The sequence below is a fragment of the Catharus ustulatus genome, chromosome 15, assembly GCF_009819885.2.
Source record: "Catharus ustulatus isolate bCatUst1 chromosome 15, bCatUst1.pri.v2, whole genome shotgun sequence".
Lineage (NCBI taxonomy): Eukaryota > Metazoa > Chordata > Aves > Passeriformes > Turdidae > Catharus > Catharus ustulatus.
In genome coordinates this window covers 12716156-12740330 of record NC_046235.1, presented here as the reverse complement: position 1 = coordinate 12740330, position 24175 = coordinate 12716156, and the positions used below count along the sequence as shown (strand labels likewise).

At 56.3% G+C, this 24175-nt stretch overlaps 2 protein-coding genes across 7 annotated transcripts; one reads left to right on the top strand and one right to left on the bottom strand.

Annotated features, from left to right (window-relative positions):
- The first annotated feature begins 4851 nt into the window (after positions 1–4851).
- LOC117003379 (TNFAIP3-interacting protein 1-like) lies at positions 4852–20332 on the top strand. Of its 6 annotated transcripts, none has more exons than XM_033073281.2 (17): positions 4852–5005; positions 12177–12347; positions 13348–13470; positions 13754–13836; positions 15838–16029; positions 16204–16298; positions 16380–16461; positions 16696–16788; positions 17034–17099; positions 17241–17372; positions 17455–17583; positions 17937–18053; positions 18350–18475; positions 18782–18862; positions 18965–19159; positions 19401–19491; positions 19851–20332. In XM_033073281.2, exons 2-17 carry the CDS (start codon positions 12215–12217, stop codon positions 19913–19915), a joined length of 1803 nt encoding a protein of 600 aa, XP_032929172.1. In that variant the 5' UTR covers positions 4852–5005; positions 12177–12214; the 3' UTR covers positions 19916–20332. The 6 variants fall into 6 exon arrangements, with proteins under 6 accessions (XP_032929172.1, XP_032929176.1, XP_032929173.1 ...); XM_033073282.2 differs by lacking the exon at positions 4852–5005 and adding an exon at positions 6368–6508 and having other exon boundaries at positions 16699–16788; XM_033073286.2 differs by lacking the exon at positions 4852–5005 and adding an exon at positions 6368–6508 and having other exon boundaries at positions 16699–16788; positions 19846–20332.
- Positions 20333–20994: 662 nt separating this feature from the next.
- Positions 20995–23761, bottom strand: LOC117003380 (glutathione peroxidase 3-like). Its single transcript, XM_033073287.2, has 5 exons — positions 23586–23761; positions 22426–22579; positions 22087–22204; positions 21821–21920; positions 20995–21730 (listed from the first exon to the last, which is right to left on the bottom strand). The coding sequence occupies exons 1-5, from the start codon at positions 23670–23672 to the stop codon at positions 21506–21508; spliced, it is 684 nt and encodes a 227-aa protein (XP_032929178.1). The 5' UTR covers positions 23673–23761; the 3' UTR covers positions 20995–21505.
- Between the last annotated feature and the right edge of the window lie 414 nt (positions 23762–24175).

Here is a 24175-nt window from a genome sequence, read left to right as displayed (position 1 = left end):
CCCTGGGGCGAGAGCAGTTGACTTACTGTGGCAGGTTTGGGTGGGACTGAGAAGCCTTGGTGTCTCCTTGCTCCCACAGGCAAACTCTGGTAAGAGCCCAGCCCCAGCTCCAGGGAGGGCCCTGAAGACACCACAAAACCTCTCTGAGCAACGCTTCTACTGAGAAAGGGGCTGAAAATGCATGTGGGGCTGGCAGCAGTGCAGGGACTTCACCAAGAGCTTCACTTCATGCCTCTGAAAATCCCCAGCAGGGTTCAGGCCGTTGTGTGGATGATGCTTTCATAAACCAGAGATACAAATCAGGCTTGATGGTATCCACCCGTCCTCACACGCGGTTTCCTGTGCTTTCAAGCTGCTGAAGAAGCAGTCGAAAGGCACATGCCACAGAGGCTACACCCCCAAACAGTTTGTTTACACTTCCCCCAGCATTCAGGAGAAAAGAACTGGAATTTCCAAAAGTGGGAAATTCCAGCACTTTCAATTGTTTCCAAGTCAGAACAAAAGGTTGTGAATACCCTAGTCTTCCTCGGAACAGCTGGGTGAGGAAAGCTTCGCCTTCAAAATATCAAAGCAGTGTTAGGAATAATAATGCAATATTATTACAACACTTCAAAACCAGCTGAGGTCAAGAAGCAGCAACATGTAGAGACAAACCAGGGAAGCTGAAACAACTCAGCTGGGTATTATCCCACTAAAAATTCCCTTGATGCCTTCCTGTAAAACATCCCCTTGTAACAAAACAACCTTTATTGAAGGAGAACAGTCTGGTTGAAGCTTTTTCACCCTCCCCATACTTCCCATAGAGATTTGGGTTCCACTGTCTAGTCCCTGTGTGTAAGAAGAATTGGGCGTCCCTGTCCAGACAGCATCTGGGGGACTCAACATCTCCCACGCCTGCAGCAGCCTATGGGTCACCTGCTTGGCCAGGAACCTGCTGCAAAGACTCTGAGCAGCTGCAGAAGTTGTTTTGAAGGGAGGCTGTAACCCCGATCTTCATCTGCCAGTCTCTTCCTGCGGCTCCGTGCTGCAGCTCCGAGCTTTGCAGCAGAGCCTTCTGGTGGCACGGAAACTGCAGGCAGCAGAGTTGCCCACCTCCCTGCAGCTGGGAACTGGGCTCAGGAGTGAGGAAGGCCCAAGGAAGTTCTGAGGCTTGGGTGACAGCCCATCACCCCTGGGAGAGCCAGATTTGAGGCAGCAGAGCCCTGTTCCTCCAGAACAGGAGGAAACCCTGCTCAGCGTTAGCACAGGGCAATGACACGAGAGCTATCATTTCCTTCATTCTTGTGGCCAAAACAGATGCTCCAGGGGTTTGTACGGGGTGGGGGGGCTGTCCCTGGGTACAGGTGTAAATTAAACACTCCAGTGAATTTTCTGACTGTACCACAATTGCTGTACACCAATGGACAAGGATTTCACCACTCATAGTCAAGATGTCTCAGAGTGACACAGGACCGCAAGTCCCTCAGGGCCAGTTCCCAGCTCAGGGTGATGCCACCACCAGGAGGACTGGCTGACTACAGCACATTGGTCCCAAGGCCAGGAATTTCCCTGGCACCTGCTGCAGGCTGCTCCTACAATGCAGACAAGATAGCAGAGTCACACAATGTTTGGGGAGAGGAAGGGAGAGTGAGATAGGGTTTCTTCCTTGAGCAACTCCCTCTTCTGCAAAAGTCCTGCAAACAGAAAGCCTCTGTCTTGCCCCAGTGCCACAGTAATCCATCTCCTGCAGCAGCTGTCTCAGCTGGAGCTGAAAACAGCTGGTGGTATTTTAATTGCTGCAAACACTCAGCACAGTCAGTACCCGAATTGAGCACAGATTATCTCAGCACCTGCCCCATGCTGGGGTTGGGTCTGCCCTACACAGAACCACAGACTGGCCTGAGCTCAGCAGAGCTACCTATCCTAAGACAATACCAGGAAGATGACAGGATCTTGGGAAAACACTAGCATGGCCTCTGGGACTAACTCAAAAAGCAGCTTCATCCCTATCCCTGTAGCACCCCAGTCTCCAGAGAAAATACACTTCATAGCACCACTGTCCAGGAACCCCTCTGCTCCTTCCACTGGCCACAACCCACCCAATCTAGAGCAGTCAGTGACAAATCTCATGCCTAACCTCCGTGATCAACAAGGAGGTGAGCATTAAAGGGAAGGCTAGGAAAGGAAGGGGGGAAATTAGTAAGGCTGTGAGCAGGCTAAGGGCTGGAGGTAGGTCCATGCTGGCCATCCACGCTTTAGCTTTCAGGGCTACTGCAGGGGAGAGTCTGGGATTTACACTTTACGCATTGACCAGCAATTTCAGGGGCAAGGGCTCGCTTCCAGGCAAGGCTAAGGCCAGATTTCACAGGTTGCAACATCCAGAAAACCCCATGAGCCCATGTTTGCTACACAGAGAGGGCCGGATCTCTACTCTGAGTCAGCCACTGCAGATTCTTCCCCGCCAGCCCCTGGAGAGGAGGAGCCACAAAGGCAGATGGGATGTTGGTCTAAATCCCTAACACAAAGCAAGCCACTTCCATCCCAGCTGCTCCTTCCTCTGAGGGGAGAAACCCAGCCTTCAGTCTTGGGAGGTGGCGAGCTGGGACTGGAGAAACAACTGAGCTCTCCAGGACTGTTTCCATATCTCTGGAGCAGCTCTACAGGACACAATGACTGCTTCTGAGCCCTGTTCTCAGGCATTTCAACTGGATGAGACACAACCTGGGGAGAGAGGAAGAGGGAAAATCCCCTCTGTGCCTATTGCTGGTTTTGTACATTGAGACTGCAAATGATTCAAAGCTTAAAGCATACAATGAAATCCTCTGAGCAATCCCAGACCTGGTTCCCAGAGGCTTTTTTGGCCCCACTATGGGACTGCATCAGGTCCCACCACAACTGATCCCCTGCTGATGTGGAGGAGGGAGAGGATGGCAGGAGGTGGTGATTTCCTGTGAAATGGGTGACACTGAGTCCAGCCTCACATGCCAGAGGCAGAGGAAGACGGGAGCCATCATTCAGTAAGAGGGCAAACCCAGCAAAGTGAGTGCAGTCCAACATCCCTGAAAAACCAGGGTGTGATCCAGCCCCGTGTGAAGGCAGAGTACTGCAGAGGCTTGGTGAAGCAGGAATGCTCCCCAATACCTTCCTTCTCTCCTATCTTGATCCCTTCTACACTCCCTTCTGCCCTCTCAGCAGCCAACTATCCCAGGCTCCCTCCCCTACCTCTCCCTTGCCCTCCATCCCAGAGCCCTCCCATTCTGCCAGGTTAATTTGAGTTTCTGATTTGCATAAGCAGCAGATCACAATGTTCTGGAAATCCCCTCCTGCAGCCAGAGCTTCCTCCCCACTCTCACAGCGTCATTTTCGGCCTTCTGCTTCCTTTTGCTGCTGGAGCACCAGGACGCATCCGACCGGCACAGCACAAACTGCAGATCCCAGATGCTGATGCCAAGGGGATCCATTGGCAGCCCCTGCAGAGCTGAGCTCAGAGTGGCCCTGGAATGCTGTACCAAACCAGCTGCATCTGCTGCCTGCTCTGCTCCCACCTTGCACCAGGGCCAGCTCCAGGTCCCGGCTGACCCCACTGCCCCATCAGGTTCAAGTGAGCTCTGTTTGCCCAGCAGCACAGAGGGCAGGGGGATTTTTTTGGGCAATAAGAGCTGTTGGGCCAATGCCACCTTGAATTCACACCTCTGGGCCCACCCTGCTCACTCTGGAGTGGGATCAACTTGAAGGAAGCCAGACCTGATTTGAGACAAGTGGGACCTGAGGACAGGGGAGTTCTACCACCTCCCATCCGCAGCCTGTATTCCTTCTCAGCCCATTTCCCACAGCAGTAATCAGGGCACATTCACATAAGTAAGCTGCAACCGAAGGTGCTGAACCCAACTCTCATTGCAAAAAAAATCAAAACCCTAGTGTGTCAACGTGTCAGCTGTGAACACACCCTCACAGCCACACAGGCGTGCTCATAAACCACCACTGCCATCAGGGGAGTTTTCTCCCCTGGGAGCATGGTGGGACCAAAGGGATGAGGAAGGACCAAAAGCCTTTCATTTTCATAGTGAAATTCATGCTGGTGTTTGGGCCAGCCTGAGCTGGCAACCTCAGGTGAAAACACAAAGAGCATCTGGCTAGAGAGGTGGAGAGGCACCGAGTGAGGGTATGTCATCCACAGGTTTGCAGGTGCAGGCAGACCCCAGATCCACAGCTCCTCACCCTCCTGCCCAGCACTCACACTCCTGCCATCCAAATCAGATGGACCAAAGCTGGGCCCTCTTGAGGTCTTGCAGTTCACACCTGGCAAGTGTAGACCAAACACCCTGCCAGGTACAACTGTACCTGCTGGCAAGGAGGTGGGGAGCTGGAATCAGCCTCTATAAAATAGAAACATTTAAAGCCTTGGTGTTTATTCCAGCACCAGCTGGCTCCAGCCTTGGTTCTGACCTCCAGTTTTCCTGGTGGATGGTTTCCAGGGATTCTCTGCAACTCAGGAAAACCATCACCTGTGCACTTCCATCAACAGACCCAGCTCTTTCCTGCTCCCCCAGGAAGATGCATCCTGTTTTGACTCCAGATAGGGACAAGGATGAGATGGAAATACATGTGGAACAACAATGCCTCTTGCCAGATGCAGCAGTTTCTCTTAGGAAAAGCACATGTTTGCAATCCCAGTGAAGTTACCCAGAAACCAGGCAAGGAAAATGATGTAACGAGGCTCTTCAGTTAACCAAAAGTGAATCACAGCCTTCAAAACAGTTCCCCCCACCCCTTTTTGCTGACTAATACCTGACACAGTACACAGGCCCCTGGGAGGAACGGCACAGGAGAGCCCTTTAAGTGGTGCCTGGCTCCCTATCAAAACCACACAGAGGCTGTCTGGGACCTCCATCATGGGGAATTCCCCTTCTCCATGCCTAAAAGTAAGCTCAGCTGGGCCAGCCTTCCTGCATTTGGGGATTGCAGGCACAGAGCTCCCGCTCTGAAGGGCTCTCACTCCCCCCCAGCCCCTCCAGGACTCAGCCTGGTGAGTAGCGCGATGATTTTTCTCGGTGCGAGAACTCCCGGGATGGTGAGGGGAAGGCAGGCAGCTTTAGGGGTGCTGCAAAACCAAACCACCCCTTTTGCTCCTCAGAGAAATAAGCATTATTTCATGTAGGCTGAAGCAATAATATATAAACAAAGGTGTTTTCTGGTTCTGTGGGACTGCATTTAGCTTTGAAGACAGGTTTTCTTGAGGGTTTATAGAACAGCACTGGGCTTCTTGTTGGGGTAAAACAAGACTTCCAGGGAACAAAAGGGAAGATGTTGGGTACGTGTGGGGTCTTTCCCTCTCATCCCCAGCTGAGACTTCAGACACGAGCACAAAGAGCGCATCAGGGTCCCATCAGCGCTGAGCTCTCACAACCCAGCCAGGCTGCCAGGGTGACATCCTGCTGCCAGCAAAGGGCAGTCAGGAAAAGGAGTTTCTGGGGTTTTAATTTTTACGAACCAAAACATCAAATTCCCAAGGAGTGGTGGAGCTGTGTGAGTACAGCTGAATAAGAAGCCAGGACTGGGGCAGCTGGAAGCAGCTTGATCTCCAGTGAAGGACCTTGATGAACCCAGCACCCGGTCACCTAAGGAGGACGTCTGGAGTACAGGCAAAGAGCAGCACAACTGCTTACAGCAGGATTTCTTCGCTCCTGGTTCATTGCTTTTATTTACACGTGTATTTAATAAAAACCAAACACCTTTTCTCTGTGGCAAAACCAACAGAAGAAAGAAAATCAGGTAACTTTTGAGCAGTCCTGAAGAGCAGAGTGAACCCAGGTGTTGCCTGTGCTTGGTGCCGCTCTGGTTGATTTCAGTGGTTCACCACAGCACAATTCCAGCAGCAGCGCAGAGGAAAAGGATCCCTGGAATACAGGCTTCGGTTTGAGGGAGGAATTTCCTCACTTAAACATTAACTTGGCGGCTCGGTGGGGAATTCTCCCTGCCTCAGAGAAACGTCAGCCTCAGCCGACCGGCACCGCCACCCTCTTCCTTCCCGGGGCCGAGGCCACCAGAGCGCCTCAGCACAGCCTCCCCTCAGCCACTGCTCCCCACGCCGAGGGGACGCCAGGAGCCCCCTCGGCCCCGCCATTTTGTGTCTGCACAAGCCGGGGAGCCGCTGAAGGGCTCGGCCTCGCCGCTCTCCTACGAGCGCAACCTCCCGCAGGAAGGAGTCGCAGGCCGGCTGATGCCACTCCTCAAAGCCCCACTAAGCCGGGTGGGACCCCGGTGCAGGCCCAAGGAACCCCCAGGAGACAGAAACAAGGACAACAGCTCCGCCATGACGAGCACCAGCTCCACCACCGCCCAGCCCTCCCCTTTATAGCCCCCGCCGCGCGCCGATTGGCTGTCCCGCCTGTCAGTCAGGCTGGGAATTTCCCGGAGGCGGACCCAGCGGTGGCGGTGCTGGTGGCGGAGCGGAGGGACCCGCACCGAGACCCCGATCCCGACCCCAATCCCGATCCCGGCGGCAGCCCCGCCGTGGGGCGCACGGCAGGTGAGCTCGGAGCGCTGCGGGGCCCCGGCGCCCCCGCAGACAGGAGCCCTGCCCGGGGCACCGGGGTCTTACGGGGCACCGGGGTCGCGCCGCCACAGCGAAGGGGACCAGGCCGGAGGGAACTGCCGGGATCGGGGCTGCGCATTGTCCGTGTCTGGCCGGTTCCCGGGGCGTTCGGGTGGCCGCGGTGAGATCCCGGAGGGAGTCGGGGCCGCGCCATCCCCCGGGGATTTGCCCCGGAGCCGCCCGGTGTCGCGGGCTGTCGCGCTGATCGTGCCGTGCCTCAGTTTCCCTCTCCCGGCCAGGGCGGGTCTGCCGCCCCATCCCCGGGGACGGGCTGGTGTCTGTGTGTCTGTGTTCCCGGCGGTGCCCGGGGGACGAGGAGGCTCGGCGGGGTGCGGGTGGGGGTCCCCCAGTCCCCCGGGCGGTGCTGGCTCCCCGGGGCGGCCCCGCTCCTCCCTCGCCCCGCCTTGCACAACCCCGGCGTTTCCCCGGGCCCACGCATCTCCTCCCCACTGTCCCTGGTGTGCGATCCCTCCCGGGCAGGGCCGGTTTGTGGCCCCCTCCGTGGGGAACTAGGGCGGCCATGGCCTCAAGGACTCTCCTGTTCGTGCTGTTTTCCTTTCCCTTTGACTTTTTCCCTCTGGTCCAACCGTGTGTGTCAGCATCGGATGCTGGTACAGAGGCTGGAATAGCTGGAGCAGGGATGGCAGCGTCCTCCTCTTTTGGGAGCGAGGCACAGCTTTCTCTTCCCTCGCGGAGATCAGAGAGAAAAATATAGAAAAGGTGCTGTCACTGCTGCTTTTAGGTGAGAATAGCTCCAGGTGGGACTCATAGGGATGTGCATCTCTCAGATCTTGTTATCATGTTCCTGTGTCCCTGGCACAGAAGTTGCCCCCTGTTCAAGTCAAATCCGATCTTTTCCCTTGAGCTGGTTGTTCCCATCACTTGGATGGGTTATTCCCATCACTTGGAGGAGTTATTCCCAACACTTGGGGAAATGGGAGGAGTGCACATTTTGGAGTGCACATTTCATGGAGAGTACTGTCAGCTGAAGTGTTCCAGAGACTGGACTTTGGGTGCTGGGATGAATTCTGGAGACAAGAAGGCTCCAACCAGGCACGTCCTTGAGAGCTGTCTCTGTGGTGAGGTGAAGTAAGCAACAAGAAAACAGGAGAGGCTTTTTGCTGCCTTTGGCATCATTCCTGGTTCTGCAAGAAATCCCGCAACACCCTTTCAGCCCGACCTACGCCAGGCAGATCTATTTAGCACAGGGCCGTGGGTTGTTGCTTGCCAGCAGCTGGTACAAAACTCTGGTGGGTGGAGGAAACTGAACTATCTACTCTTGTGGCATTGCAGATTTTGTTTTAAAGCAGCAGTTCTTACACTTTGGGTGGCACTTCGCTGGTGTAGTTTTGTGGTGTCGCTATCTGCTACTGGCTTGGTTGTTGCCAGCTGAAGCTCACCAAGTCGGACAGGAGAAGATTGCAAACAAGAAAAAAGCTACAAGGAGTGGGGTGGCTGTGCCTTGTTCTGCTTTGGAGTGCTGTGACAAGCAGCCATGATGCTGCTGAGCTCTGCAGGGAGAAGTGGAGCAGGCAGAATGAGCCAGATGTCTTTGTAGCAGAAGATGAGGTCTTGCATAAATCCCCCTCCCATGCTGCCAGGAGAGCACCACCATGCCTGGCTGTGTGTCCTGCCTGTATTGAAGCTTGGGCCCATCCCGAGGATGCAGCTGTGTGTGGTTACCCATGTTTGTAAAGCTGGCAGACCCAGGGAAATGCTTTGTTTTCTTTGTGAGTAGCCTCATCAGAAGCAGGTTGTTTCATGAAGTGTCTTCGGGAGGTGGGTTTTTGAGGGAAGAGTGGGATTTCTGACTGGGGGACATCTATAATATCTGCTGTATTTTGGGTAGGGCTCTTGCCTTTCCCACCCTTTGTGGCTAAACTGGCTGGAAAGGAACACACTGCAAGTGGAGGTTCAGACCTTTCCCTTTGAGACCTGAGCCCTGCAATGCCTGCTTTCCTCTTATATTACTTCCAGCCCAGTGGACCACACTGCCCAAAAAGCCTTGTTATTGCTGCCTCCTAAACCCAACTCTACTTTTGCTTTCCTGCAAATGACACTAGTCCAACAGTCCAGGAATGATTTTCCCTTGTTTGGGAAACTGCTGGAGACCTGTGGAAGAAAACCAGTCTGAGGGCTACAGTGTTTTCCAGTAAAGTGATCAACAAACAAACAAAAAAGGTCATTCCATGGTGTCTGAGTGGCTTTTGCTTTCCCTCTGAGGAGGCATGCTGGGGACCCAGCAGCCTCAATCATGGGAAAATTATGCTGGCAGCCTGCAGGGATTTGCTTTCACCTCCTGTGATCTTGGTGCGGAGGAGGCTTCCTGTGAATGCTGTGCACAGGAGTAAGGAAAACCCCCTTCTCCTTAGGGCTGGGCTATCACAGGATGGGAATTGAAGGGCTGCCAAGCCTGCAGCTCTGGGAGGCTGCTCCCCACCCTGGGGTCACTGCCCAAAGCAAACCCCCAGCAGTGCCAGCCCCTCCTGCACAGGCTTGACATCCTAAGCCTTGGTATCTTCAGTAATTTTGAAGTAGGAATCGCATCCTTCTGCATGGCTGGTACACTGATGGCTGGGTCAGTGGTGTGTGTTGTTCTGGGTGACAGCAGTGACAGCTCCAGCTCACTCCCAAGCCACAGCACAGCTATTTAAACACCACTCTGCTTTCATCTTTGCCCGTGAATCTCCCCTGCCCACTCACATTCTCATTCTCTACTTTTGCTGAGTTGCCATAAAAATTTGCTACCTAAAGGTCTTGGTGTCCTGCATGGAACCAGCAATGCCCACAGGTGCCTGTCTGACAATCTCTGACAGCGGCTGGGCGTGGAGCCAGTGAGCTGCAGCCAGGTAGCCGTGGTCTGAGCCTGACCCTCAGGCCCCAGGGCTGTGAAATACTGTCAGATCACCTTCAGAACTGTTGACTGGCAAAGAGGGAAGTGTTTTCTGGTGGTTTGGTGGTTTCTGCTGGAGTGTGTTTTCTTTGTGTATCTAACCACCATTAGGTGCTGATATATGATCCCCTCTCTCCTCCCCTCATGTTTTTATTGAAATTAGATTTTTCACTGTAAATCTCACGTGTCAGAACTCTTAAGGGGAAAAAAAAACAACACAACAAACCAAGACTGAGATTAATGACTTGGTTTCTGGTCCCCAGAGTGACCTCTGTTCCAGCAGCTCCTTGCAGAAATTAGATTGTGGCTCCACTCCAGGAACATCCACCCTGTCCCCAGTGGTAGCTTGTAATGCTGTGGAAACCCCTCCCTCTTGCTGCCTATTGTTTGCTGGTGAATTTGCGGCTGGTCTGTGCTTCGGTCAGCTGGAGATAGTCCAGTTCCTCTCTGCAGCTGTTGTTTGAAAACAGCTCCTGTGGTCTCTCTGCTACAATCTCCCTGATAGCGTACAGACCTTGAGTAGAAGAGTTCTTGATAGAGTCTTGGGAATAGGGAATATCATAGGGAATATCTGTGGCTCCATCCATCTGGGAGAATACAGGATCACTGTGAGTGAGCTCTGCTGTTTGGCAGGGTGGTCAGTACTGCTGGACTCTGAAGGATTCCTGCAGGGATGCACAGGGGACAGGTACCTCCCATATGCTATGGGACAAGGCAAAAAACCTCCAGGTTTGGGATCTGGCATTAAGAGAATGAGGACTGGTATTTCAGGCTGCTTCCAAGCCACATGGGGAGATGGTACCACAGGAGAGGGCAGCTCTTCCCTCTTCTTCTTCCTCTCTCTGACTTCCCTGACACATCCCTGGGCTCATCCCAGTGCAGGATGCAGGTGCCCCACAAGATGGTCACTGCAGGGTGGGTTTGGTACCCAGCTCCTTCCAGAGCCCCAGGTCTAGAGCAGCATGTGGTGACTGGACAGCTGTGAGAAGCAGACTCGGGTCCCCAGCAAGCCTGTGACACAATCCCCATCCTCTGCCAGGCTGGCCAGGCAGGTAGCATGGCCACAGGTGATGGCATTTCCCAGCCATGAGGGTCCCACTGGGCTGTGTGCTGGGCTTATCCAACCTGGCCTTGATCACTTCCAGGGATGGGACATCCACAGCTGCTCTGGGCAGCCTGTTCTGGTGCCTCACCCCCTTGCAGTAAATAATCTCTCCCTAATTCCTAATCCAAACCTGCCCTCTATTTAAGACTGGCTGTGACAGTGCTGACATTGCTGGGACCCACAGGTTGGAAATGGCCCTGATTATTCCACAGCTTCCTGTCAGCTGCTCTGGGCTCCAGGAATAGCCTCTCCTCAGCTCACCCCAAACCACCACAGTTTGGGCAGTTCCAGCTGCTTGTGACAAGGTCACCAGCTCCCAATAAAGGAGCCAGAGACAATGGGGGGTTTGGCAGCGCTCACGGAGCAGGAGGATGATGAGACACACCTTAGCAGAGTGCTGCTAAGGGCAGTCCCAATTCCCTGTCGCTGAGGCAGGCATTAATTACTGCTTCAGTTGTGGATGCTGCCAGGTGGCAGTTGTCATCTGGAAAGTCCCTGCTACTCCCTGGCAGGCAGGTCATTTAAATTGGAGATCAGCCTGGATCACTCATGGTATGAGCATTAGTCTGAGGTTGACATAGTTTCAGGTATAGGCTACCCCCTTCCCCTTTCTAAATGGCTCCTCTCAGCACCCTCCTGCTTACCAGCTGTCTTGGCTAGAAGAAGAGCACTTTGGGGTGCTCCTGTTGTGCCCCCAGGCAGCATCCCAGCTTCAGCTGGCACCAGGACCTTCACAGCTGCTGCTCTGCTCCATGTCCTAACAAGCTGGCATCAGGGGGGATAGTTCTGATCAGTTGTGCTGTGATTCACAGCAGCTGCTTTATCCCCCCAGGAGATGGGTGAGACCTGGAGCCAGGATCCTGCCCCAGCTGTCCCCAGGCCAGACTTCAACAAGGGGGAGGCCTTAGGCCACCCCCAAGTGCAAGAAATTGGAAAAGCAGATAGCATACTGCTTGCTGATGTTTTGTCTCCTTGGGCTTTGCTCCCAGCACATGCCCGGATGTTTCCTGTGCCCAGTTCAGGAAGTCGTGCTGCTGGCAGCTGGTTTTTCTGGCTGAGGAGGAGGACAGAGTGAGTCCCTGCCTGGCTCCTGGGGCTCACTCCCCCAGTACAGCCCAAACATCCCCCAGCTGCTGGTTAAGGCTTTTGAAGTTGCGGACACTGCCCCTCCCCAAACAGCCCCTCACTAGCCTTTATGCAGCCCAGAAATCCCATATGTTGGGCAGGATGCCCTGGTGACAGTGCCCAGGTTTGCTCTGCTGTGGGTGAATGCTCCTGGCCTGTGTCTCCATCTCTCCTGGGATGCAGCAGCCAGGGGTTGCAGCCTTCTCTATGACTCCAGCACCCTTCATGGGTGAGATTTAGCCCCAAGTGGTGCTGCTGGTGATGCCTTCTCGTGTGACAGTTCTCATGGCTGTGAGTCACCCTGACATGTTTGCCCCAAGCAGGGCTGGAGGGGGAAGTGCCTTCACCTGGGTCACTTGTTGGCTGGCAAGCAGTAAGACACCAGCACAGCACCCTTGATCCCCATACAGTTGGGACCAGGGGACTGTGGCACCATCTGGAGCCAGAGGAAGGTGACACCGTGCTCCATTGCCTTGCAGGGATGCCTGGCTGGGAGGTAGGCGACTGAACAGCAGGCATGGATGGGAGAGGACCCTATCATATCTATGACCCTGGTGGGAGCTCAGAGGAGAATGGATCCACGGCCTTGGAGCGGCTGGTGGAGGAGAACGCCCGGCTGAAGGAGAAGATGCAAGGGATCAAGTCTATCGGTAACTGCTGTGTGCCAGGGGGATGAGATTTGCCTTTGGGGCAGCCCAGCCTGTGCCCAGAAAGCCAGGGGTTTTTTGCTTGGTTGAGGAAGGGTGCTGGTAGAAGCTGGGGGTTTTGGCACCGGGGGAGCAGCAAAGCTCTCTCTGTCCTAGAGGGCTGAGCAGGATGTTTGAGCTTTTTCACACAGCGATGCAGAGGGAGCAAGAATTTTGCTGAACTTCTGGGGTGTTTGGTGGTGGAATAAATGGCTGGAAAGAAAAGTCAAGCGCTGAAGCAAGGACAGCTCCTTGGAGTTCATGTGTGCTGGGAGCTGTTCTGCTTTTGATGAAAATCCCCACCTCCTGCAAGCCCTGTTGGGCCAAGGGCTTTTCCCAGGTGTTTCTCAAGGAACCTGATGTTGACTGCTCCCTGCGACAGCAGGAACGTGCTGGTGTTGAAATGTTCCAGCTGAGTTGGGCCACCCTCTTTCTTCTCCTTGTCAGCCTTCCCCCGCTGCCACCCCCAGTTTTGCTTTCTGTCTCGTGAGCCAGCTTCCTCCTTTGAGTCCTGCTTCTGCAGCTGAATTTCCACCTGCCTCGTGATTCCCGTTGTGTCACCATGCCCTTACCTGGGCCAGGGACTCATTGGTGTGACAACAGCCCCCCCTCATCAGGAAAGGATTGCATTGTTCATGCCAGACCCCAAAGTGGGGAAGTTAGACCTGTAAGTCCATCACCCAGGCTTAAATTTGTCTCTTCTGAGGAGCAGAGACCTCTGAGAGCCACAGTGGTGCCTTCTGCCTCCTGTAACCAGTCCTCTGTGTGTCAGCATGAGGATCTCTGAAACCAGCGGGCCACTGATCCAGCTTTGCTGTTGGATTTATCCCAGAATAGTTGTTTCCAGATTAAGGAGGACTATTGTGGGCACTGCTCCAGCCAGACAGGGTTTTTGGTGGATGGGCCCACTGCAGGACAGGCCCTCAGGGAAGGAGGCTGAGCATCCTTCTGTTGCCCACAACAGGAGAGCTTCTGGAGGAGTCCCAGGTTGAGGCATCCAAGCTGCGGCAGAAGGCAGAGGACCTCGTGAAGGACAACAAAATGCTGATTGGATCATCTTCCTTGGAGAACTTAGTGGAAACTGGAGGTAGGAGATGTGAGGTTCATGTGGGAGGAGTAACCTGATGTCTCAGAATTCTGAGTTTGGGGGAAGGGAAAGGCTTTGCAAGAGACTTTAATGTAGGTCCCTTACAGCCGTGTTATCTCTGGAGTATATCATGCCATCCTCCCTGCTAAAAGGAGGTTTCTGTCACATCCCCATAGGTGGGGTAGAAATCATCCACCAGTGCCTGTCCTGCATCCCTGTGCCAGGTGGAGAGAGGCCCTGCTCTCCAAAAGGCTCATGGCTGCATCCTCTCCCCTCTCCGCAGCCGTCGGCCCTGATCCCAGCTTTGTACGGGCAGCCCCAGGCAGTGCCCAGCCGGATGTGGAAGCACGGAAATCACCTCCGAGTGTGAGTCTGCTGGATGTGGAAGCTGGTGCTGGCATGGCTGGAGAGGGAGGCACTGTGCATCTAATTAAAGCAAAAAGAGGCAGCCTTTAGCCTCTAGAAATAAGGATGAACCTGAAAGGAGGGGTCAGCTCCCCTGCTGTACTCCTGGTGATCCCTCTCTTTGTGTTGTGGGCATCTTGGGCTGCCATTCCCTGGGCAGCTCTGACCTGGCTGCCCTCCCCTTGCAGGGATCCTCCTCAGAGTTTGAGATCGTTGCCATGGAAGCACAGGGGTTTCCCCAGGAGAGCACTGAGTGACCCTCGTGACTACAGAATTCGGGGTTGGGGGCTGAGGAGTCAAGCCAGTGTCAGGAGTTTAGGGTGTGCAGGGCTGCACTTCTGTGCCTAGGCAGGCGCCAGCAGGGCTGGCTGACCCATGTCAAGGCAGGCCTTGGGCAAACCACAGAGGAGGGATAAACTGGACATGGATCCTTCCCCAAATACAACTGGCCTGACTGGGCCTGGGTGAGGGTCCAGTGAAGCAGCCTCAGCCAGATGGGACACCAATGTCTGCAGATGCCACATAGCAGTGACAGAAAGAGCTGTGACAATGCAAGTGGCTGTCGGTGATGCTCTGATGTTCAGCTGGTGCCCCCACTGGGTGGGAGGACCAGGCCTCCAAGCCATGTCATTGCTGAGAGGGTCTGCTCTAGCCAAAACACCTCTGTATGCTCCATTTGCTGCCCCCTGAATGTCCTCCTGACTGTCATGTCATTGCCCCATCCTGTCCTCCTCTGATATTTTGTGTGCTGAAATGGAGGGGAGAAAGGATGGGGAGTCCAAGGGGAATGAACATCAGCTGGCACCACATGGTACCAGTAAGAGGAGATGCTCTCCTTGCACATCCCTGTTTGCATTGGCCAGAGAGGCTCTTGGAGGGGTTGAGTTTTACTGTGTGCTTCTGGGGTTCAGCTATGAGGTGATGGAGAACAGAATGGGATCTGCTTGGACACTAGCTGCTGATGCCTGAGCAGAGTCCAAATCCTGTGCTCACACCCAGATTCTCCCATCTTGGGTCCTCCCGAGCCAGCAGGGTGGGACAGGACATGGGTGGGAGGAGCTGGCTGTGCTGTGCCCCACACACACCCTTCCACAGCAGGTTTGGGGCTGTAAATTTCAGGGTCAGAGTGCTGGGGACACACTGGGCTGCCCTGTGGTGCAATCTGGGCATTCCCACAGGCAGCAGGTGAGTCAGTGTGGCTGGGAGCAGGTGTAGGTGTGCCAGTACATCCCCAGCTCCTCCCAGCAGTGCCACGTGTGCCAGCTGCTGTGCCAGTGGCACGTCCTAAGCTATGGAGGAGTTAACCAACTATACTAGAGGAGCATAAACCTCCTGGGGACACTCCCCATGGGCAGGGTACACCCTGACACTGATGGGTGTGTCCTGACCTGGGCTTTCCAGGCTGTTTAAATCCCATGCGTCACCTACTTGGCTGTCACCTGCCAAAGGGTTCGGGTGCCTGGTGCTTGGCGTGCCACAGTATCAGGAAGCACAGAAGTAGGACAGGTTGAAGGAGAGCATGGGAATTGGGGTAAGACCACCACCACTTACAGCATGGAGCAGGGTGTCTGTAGAGAGGACAGTGTCAGAAGCTGGGATTTTTAGTCTCAGTGCAGATGGGAAGAGCTCAGGTGGAGAAGAGACCAAGGGTGGAGATGCCTTCATTGCTGTCAGCGATTTGAGAGTGTGTTCTGCTCAGACTGCCAAGGGGCACAGGGATTCCATGGGCTGCTGCATGTCCTCCTTCACCCAGGGACTTGGTGTGCCATATCCAGCAGCTGGGAATCAGACCTTTACAAAGCTGACACAGTTTTTCAGCATACTAAGAGGTGCTGCAGAGTGTATTGGTGCTGGCCCAGCTCTCCACCACAGCGCTGGTTGGGACATAAAGTTGATCTGCCCCAAGAGGAACTTTACAATACTCCTTGAACTTGTCTGACCACACCTGATCCCCGTTCCCAGGACTTGGAGCAGCCACCAACTGAGGATGCCAACCTGCTGCCCCAGCTGCAGCAACTGGAGAACACACTGAGTGGCTGTGCCAAGGAGGCCAGCAAGGACCAGGTCTTTGTGCGCATGGGCTACATGGCCTCCGAGCTCAAGCGCTTGGCCTCCAAGGTGCACAAGAATGAGCAGAGAACATCCTTCCTGCAGGTGAGCGAGGGCTGGCCTGGCACTTCATGGAGATTTTCCCCCTTCTGTTTTTTCCCAGCAAACCCCTCCTGCCCACCCTGAGGTGGACACCCACCTCCTTAGTGTGACCTGGTGGGAGGTGTGGGTAGCCCAGGGCTGGCCGTGGTCCTCATGCTGGCAGTGTTCACCCTGCAGACGCTGTGTGAGACCCTGCACAGTGAGAACAAGGAGCTGCGCACCAAGCTGGAGCACGACCTGGAGCAGAGAAACCAGGCTCTGGAGAAGCTCAGGTGAGGGTGGGCTGTGTGGATGGGGACAGGCTGTTCTGGAAGCTTCTTCCTGCTGACCCATCTCTTCCTGTGGTTCCACAGGTGTGAGAACCAGGAGCTCCGGAGGATGGTGACTCTGAGCAGCCAGGACAATGGGAAGAGGGAAGCTGCTGAGCAGCAGCAGGTGAGGAGGCAGCATCTCCTTGGAGAGGACTGGGAAGGAGGCAGGGAGCCCGCTGATACATCAGCAAAGATGGCCTCATTTAATCGAGCCCCAGTTTGTCCCAGTATGACCAGCAGGACTTCTGAGAGTCTCAAGGGGATGGGGGAGGCAGTGGGAGGGGAACTGGCTTGAGTTTGGCCAGCCTTGGGCACAGCCTCCACAAAAAGCCTGAGGGTCCCCCCCATGCGCCTCCAGCAGAGCGGGGCCATGGTGGAGAAGGCGCCGGGCAGAGAAGAGCTGGAGGCCAAGGAAAAGAAGGTGAAGATCCTGGAGCACCAGCGCAGGGAGGTGAGGACCAGGCTGGGAGGGAGGCACCACTAAGGAGGCGGGGAGTGGGCAGAGGGGGCACATGGCTGGGATGGGACTGAAAGACTGGGTCAGGGCTTCAGAGCTGCAGGGAAGCACTGCTGGAGCTGGGATCTCCATCCAGCTGGTCCCCAAAGTGCTTTCGTGACAGGATTCTGCTGGGGACCACCACAGCTGGTTCATAGCAGGATTTTGGCTCCTGTTCAGCCATCCCTCTCTCCCTGCAGCTGCTGGAGGTCAACAAACAATGGGATCAGCACTTCCGCTCCATGAAGCAGAAGTATGAGCAGAAGGTAGGGCTGGGGGCACATTTCTGCTGGGGGCTGGCTGTGGGGACTCAGAGGACACGGTGTAGGGAGGTTTGGGGGCTGCCTGTAGCTCCTTTCCCCCCATGTGGGTCCTTGCAGGCCAACACCCCCACTCTCTTCTGGCAGGTCACAGACCTACACCAGGAGCTGGCTGAGGCCCGCAGGGCAGTGACCGAGCTGGAGTCAGAGCGGGAACAAAAGCAACGAGATTTTGACCGCAAGCTGCTCCTGGCCAAGTCCCGGATCGAAACAGAGGAGGCAAGTCCCTTGGGAAGGGTGACAGGGAACTGCCAGCCCTGTTGCCCTGCCCTGGCTGATCTCTTCCCCCCTGGTCCCGCAGGCAGAGAAGGAGAGGCTGGGCATGGAGGTGAGGGACCTGCAGCAGAGGATGCGGTTCCTGCAGGAGCAGCTGGCTCCTGTCACCAGGCAGCGGGAATACCAGGAGAAGGAGATCCAGAGGCTGAACAAGGTGGGGCCCAGGGTACAACCCCTCTCTGTGAAATGTCTTTAATGTTCTCCAGTCTCTTCAACTCTCTCCAAAATCCAAAACTGACCCTGATAACCCACTCTTGCCCGGTCAGATACTCGTGTCAGACTTACCACTTGTATGACCACCACAGACTTGCCACATCCCTCTGGGCTCTGAGGAAGGGAGCTTTAAGGAGGGTCTGTTGTCCTCCTTGCCTGTGCCCACTTCCCACACTGAGAACATGCCCAGGGTCCTCCAGTGACATCTTGAGCCCTGAACTTGCGGCAGGGTCCTCCAGTGACATCTTGAGCCCTGAACTTGCTCTGACCCTGCTCCCTCCTCTTCCTGTCTAGGCACTAGAAGAGGCCCTGAACGTCCAAGCCTCTCCACCACCCATCTTTGCCATGGAGCCAGCAGGGAAGCTGCCACAGCAGGAGCTGCTGACCCAGAATGAGCTACTCAAACAGCAGGTAGGACAGGACACAGAGCCATTGGGGACAGGCAAGGAAATACATGGCCTGAATCTGCACAGCAAAGAGCCCTCTGTGCCAGCAGCAGCCGGGCAGGTGTCAGTGCTGGGGTGGTGGAGGTTGGGGACCCAACTCAGCATCCTCCAGGATTAATCTTAAGGACTGCAGCTACAGGCCATGGAACCAGCTCAGCTTGGCATGGCCAGTGGAGTCAAGGATGACAGCACAGTGATGGGGTTGCTTAGGGGAGGTGTCTGCCCTCTGCCAGGTGCACCCACATTCTTCCTTCCTGCCAGGTGAAAATTTTTGAGGAAGACTTCCAACGGGAACGGAGTGATAGGGAGAGGATGAATGAGGAGAAGGAGGAGCTGAAGCAGCAGCTGGAAAAGCTGCAGAAGCAGTTGGTCCTCTCCAACAACCAGGTAAGCAGCACTGAGTGCTACTAGCAGCACTCTGGGAGCCCTGTGTCAACTGCATGTGTCTCAGAAATGCTCATCCCCAGTGTCAGAGTCCCTGTACATGCTAAGAGTAGGGGCTGAAGAGGACAGGAAGGCTAGAGGTGTGTTTATTCTGCTGCTTGTCACTGCCAGAGCATCTCCTTTCATTCATCTCTTTCTGCACCTTTCCTGGGGGTCTGGAGACTGGTGCAGGCATTCCCTCAGCAACCTTAACCCATGAAGATTGGGGGTGGCCAGGTGGGCTCTGCACTAACCCCTCTTCCTTCCCAGCTGCGAGCCTCCAAAGACGACTGCCAGAGGGAGAAGGAGGAGAAAGAGAAGCTGAAGAAGCTGCTGAAACAGCACAAACAGGTAGGGAAGAAACCCTCCCTGGGCAGAGCTGCCAGAGGAGGCAGTGGGTGGGTGGTGGGCTGCCCTCGGGATCTCTCCAGCTTCTGTACTTGCTCCTTACAGGCTTCTGGAGAGAGGCTGCACCCCGAGCCAGGGCCAGGGCCGCTGGGCCCAGCCTGCCCCATGTACCAGTACCAGTACAGTCCCCCCATGGCTCACCCCATGTACCACGGCTACGAGGAGTGGCAGCAGATCCGATACCCGCCAGCCATGCCGGGCGAGCACACGCAAGGACAGAACTTCCACCATTTTCCCCCGGTGAGGCTCTAGCTGTGCCAGCAGGAGGGAGAGCAGACGGTGACATATGGGTGGGTCTGGGACTCGCTGCCTTTCAGGGCCACTGAGTCCCAAAGCAGGGAGCTGAGCACATGTGTCCTGGTGGCATGTGACTGCTCAGTCCCTTTCCTTCTCCTCCTCGCACTGTCAGTCAATCACAGAGTGCAGCCTCATGATCCATACCCCAGGTAATTCCCTATTTCTGTTCCATCTCCTCCTGCAGCCCGAGTGCCCCTGGCGCCCGCCCTGTGCCATGGCTCGCAGCCAGAATGCCCAACCAGTGGCCGGGGTGAAACCAGTCCCCAAGGACTTGGGTAAGGCTCAGACCCTCCCTGACAGGGGTTCCCATTCTTCACCCTGAGACTTGGGGCACTTGGCTAAACACATGGGGGAGGGATGGTGGCACAACTTTCCTGGCAGTGGCCATTTAACCTTACCCCCACCTCTCATCAGCTGAGGGGATGATTTTGCCATGGGATTGGTCCCTGCTGTATCCTTGCCAGCATCCCCACAGCACCTAAAGTCAGGCTGAGCCCAAACAGCTGGTGGAGTTATGGCAGTTGGTGTTCAGTAATAACAGCCATGCCATGGCTGGCACCCTTCCTGTGGGGCTTGTGGGAGAATGAAGAACTGTGCTTACTCTGTGCCACCCCTCTGTTGTGTCTCAGAACAGGCAGGTCCTGGATTGCCCTAACGCCGAGGACCGGCCACACTCCAACACCAGTGGAAGACGAGTAGGGTGTGTGTATGTGCCCATGTGTGTGTGTCCAGGAGCTTCCTCCAGCTGCCAAGGCCTGTGCAAGGACATGTGCTGCACGTGGGGGGCTCAGCAGCGCCTTCCCCCAAGGAAATCATGAAGGAGGGACTAAAGCTGGCATTGTGGTGGCAGCCAGCATGGGGTCAGTCCCCTGCGGCCATCCCCTTCCCCACGAGGAGCCTGGCCTGGCATTGCTTTTGACCCAAGCCAGGTCTTCAGGGAAGAGGAGCCAGTGCTTCCCAGGAGCTGCCCCAATCCAGAGCCCCTGGAGGCGCGGGTAACAGCGGGGACTCTCCCGGTGGTGGGAGACCCCACACTCGCAGGCAAGTGCTGGCCGCAGCCCTGGCCCAGCCTGAGGGTGGCTGGTGTCTTTGTATTTATTTAAGGACTGAAGTGTGTCTGAGTCTCTCTGGTTTTGTCCTGAAAGCTGCTTCCTGTGGGGCAGCCTCTGCATGGGGAGTGGGAGAGGGAGGGATACGAGGACTGTTGGTCCCCATGTGCTCAGGTATAGCCCGACAGACTGAATGCAAGGGGACCCCACCCTTGCTTGGGCACCCCAGGATCCATTGCCCAAGTGCGTGCCTCCCACCTCCCTCTGTGTGCTGAGCTCAGCCCCTCACCCTCCTCTCTTCTGCCCCACCACCTCTGCCAGGACAGGGAAGCCCCTGCTGCCCCCCTTCTTTCCATGAAGCAGTGGCCTTGGGAACAATCATTGCACAGCAATTGGGGACAGACATTGCACACAGCAAATCTTGCTCCACAGAATAGTTCTGGAGGTAAAAAGACCAACATGACCCAGTTTCTGTAAGCATGGCTGTCACAGTTGTGACAGCAGGAGGCACAGGATTCCACTTGTCTCTTCTCCTGCCCCCAGTCCCTTTTGCCCACCTGTCCTCTTCACTCACTCCCCAGCCTGTCCCCAAATGATGGGCTGTCATGCTATGTCCATGTTTGCAGTTACTGTGGAAAAAATGGAATTTCTTCTGTCAGGTGCTGCTACCTCCTTGCTAGCCACACTAGCCCACTCAACCCCCCTTTAACCGTGTCCTACAAGCAGGGCTGCACATTTGCAAAGCCTTTATTTTCTGTTTCTGTGGTGAGTGATGAGGGGCCAACCACCCCTGACCAGGAGAGCAGCACGTCTGTGTGCCAGGACCACGGGCAGCCTGAATGCACTGAAGAGCTGCTCCGTGCTCGGCACGATCAGGCCAGGCCCGCCCCAGCCAGGGGCTTTCGGGCTGAGCCTTCATGGAGAAGTGGTCTCCTGCTCCAGGGACAGCTGGCCCCTGCATCCTCCCACTGCCTGGGATGGTGGATTGGAGGGGGCAAGCTGGAGGCCAGGAGATGTCACCACCAGGGATGGAGGTGGGACACGGGGGTATTGGAAGCATCTCACTGCCATTGCTGAAGTCTCTGCCACGAGCTTGCCCAGCCCAGCATCCTGACTGGGAGGTGCCAGAGACAGGAGCAAGGGAGGGGACAGTGTGTGATTCCTGCTGCTGGGGAACATCTGGGGCATGGAATGGAAGCAGCTGGGGGGAAGCTGGCCCTCATGCCAGCAGCCTGAGGCTCTACTGGTCCACCTGTTCCTGCTGGTTCTGCCGTAGCCTCAGGTAGTTCACGATGTCTCTCTTCACAACATCAATGTTGGTGCGATGGTACCAGCGCATGATGGGCACGCCCTCAGGGCTCACCAGGAACTTCTCGAAGTTCCACTTGATGTCATGGTTCCGCAGAGGCTCCCAGAAGAGCTTGTTGGGGTTCCCAAACTCCTCTGCCACTGGCGGACAGGCATTCTGCAAGGAGGAGCCAGTGCATCACTGCCTTGCCCCTCCAAAAAGCAAGCTGGGTGCGTTCCCCTCATCTCCCCTTGCCATAGCACCCACCTTCAGAAAGGTGAAAATCTTCTGCTCCTTGGCCCCATTCACATCGCCTTTCTGGAACAGCTGGAAGTTGGGAACAAAGCCATTTCCTGGGCGGACGTACCTACGAGGCACAGGAACAGGATGCACAGGGGTGCTGACAGGACTCCAAACCCCTTGTTTGTGGGCCACAGCCAGCAGCAGCTGCAGCCTACACTCCTACCACCTGGCTGGGACCCCAGGAGAGGCAGGAGAGTGAGGTGTCCCACAGCCCCCACCACAGTACTCACTTAAGTGCTGGGAGGATCTCTGAGTTCTGGCCAGGTTCCTGCTTCCCAAACTGGTTGGAGGGGAAGCCAAGGACCACGACCCCCTGGTTTCTCAGCTCATCTTGTAGTGCATTCAGTTCTGCATGCAAGGACAGCCAGAAGTGGATTAGCAGAGGACCAACATACCTCCACACCTGCACTTACCCCCTGGGCCCATCCCAGTTAGGCTGGCCTCTGGGGAGCAGGCATTAACCCTTTCCCCATCTCCCCAAAGCAGAATGAACTATGGGGATGTGCCAAAGGCTGCAATCCTGGGCCCTGCTCTGACCCCAAAGGGCCCGTGCCCCCCAGGACTCTTACCAACATACTGCAGGGTCAGGCCTCAGTATGTGGCTACGTTGACAAAGAGCACTGTCTTCCCCTTGTACCTCTCAAAGGGAATGTACTCATCCCCGTCGAGGGTCAGGGCCCCGTAGTTGTAGATGGTGTCCGTCACCGAGTGGTAGCAGTCCACCTGTGGGGCGAGGAGCATCCCGTGGGAGCAGGCTGGGAGCTGCCGACCACCCCGCTCCCATCCCCAGGGCCAGCAGAGCAATGAGGCCAGCCCTGCTGCTGCCTGCGGGGACGGCTGCCAGCATTGTGTCCCCTGCCCTGAATGCCGCTGGCAGCAGCCACGCCCCGGCAAGCCAAGGTCGCGGTGGTGGGACAGGCTGACTGGGGCATGCCGATGCACCCGGGTCTGGCTGCAGCTGGGGGAATGTTGACCGAACAGGGAGCAGCAGGAAGGCGAGTGGCTGAAAACAGCCGGAGCACAGGGGGAGGCCAGCACCAGAATCCCGAGGCTATAGGCAAGGGAGCAGGACCCACCAGCCCTGGAAGCCCAGGGGGACAGGGGCAGTGCAGGGGGGTCCGTGTGAGATGGGGGTCGGGCTGGAGCAGCCCCTTCATCGGGGCCTTCATCCTTTCATCCTCCCCACCGAGGAGCCCATCTCCTGTCCCCACCAGGGTACCCAGGCTCAGCCAAGTGCCACCGAGGGGCTATTTTGGGAGCTGGCAAGAGGTGAAGTCACTCTAGGACTGAAGGTTCCGCGGGATTGTTTGTTCCCGATGGCAAGATGGGGAGCCCTGCTGAGGGAGGGGGATGACAGTGCCCCGACCGGCTGGGCTGTGGGGACACAGTGGGTTTCACAGCTTCCAAACATGGGGGAACCCTCCCGGGCATTGCATGGAAAAAAGTCCCTGTGCTCTGCCACTGAGGGGGTCACTTGGGGGACACATGGCTCCGTCCCCAACCCCAGGACAGCGATTCTTGGCCCTTGGCAAGAACTTACTCAGAAAATGTCCCCGTGATCCAGGCACCAGGATTGTAGGGGAAAGGACGGGGGAGGTCACGGACCTACCGTGCTCCTTCCCTGCCCCGGGAGTCCTGCAGAGAGCCTTGGGAACAGGCGCGTCCCCAGGGTGTCACACAGCCCCTAAACCCCCCTGAACGCCCCGTGGGGGTGTCCCCCTCCTCTTACCTTCTCCCTCTCCTCACTTCGCCCCAGCTGGACGAGTCCAGCCAAGAAAAGGGGCAAAATCCAGCTGCTGCGGGAGCAGCCCCCCATGGCGGGGTGCGGGGTGCCGGCGCCCCCTGACAGCGCTGGGCGAGCGGCGGGGACCAGCGCTCTTCTCTCCTGCTGTCACCTCCGGGCCCGGCGGCCAAGAAATAGCTGCGGGGCTGCGAGGGGGGAGCCAATGGCCGGGGGGGGGCCGGGCCGAGGACGCGTTAACCGTGTGGGCTCTGGGACGGACACACGGACGGACACCGCCCCGGGGTGGTGCCATGGCCTGGCGGTGACCCGGGGCACCCTCGGGGACACGGGGCAGCGGCGTGTGCCCGGGGTTTATGCAACGTGTTACCCGAGCCGGGATTAAACCCGCAGAGTGGAAGGAGAGATATCGGGGGGAAGGAAGAGAGGCCAGGGGGCAGAGGTGTCGCGGGGGAGAGGTGCCCCATCCTGTGCAGGCCACCCAGCCAGGTGACATTTCCCCCCCCAAGGGGGGGTGTTGGCACCCGAGGAGCAGGGACCAAACCCCCAAGCCCCTCCAGCAGCAGCCTCGGGGAGGC

Coding starts and splice junctions, on each gene's coding strand:
- LOC117003379 (XM_033073281.2), top strand. CDS start 12,215: ATGGATGGGAGAGGACCCTATCATATCTATGACCCTGGTGGGAGCTCA. Junction 13,837..15,837: donor CACGGAAATCACCTCCGAGT/GTGAGTCTGCTG, acceptor CCCCGTTCCCAG/GACTTGGAGCAGCCACCAAC. Junction 16,299..16,379: donor CAGGCTCTGGAGAAGCTCAG/GTGAGGGTGGGC, acceptor GTGGTTCCACAG/GTGTGAGAACCAGGAGCTCC.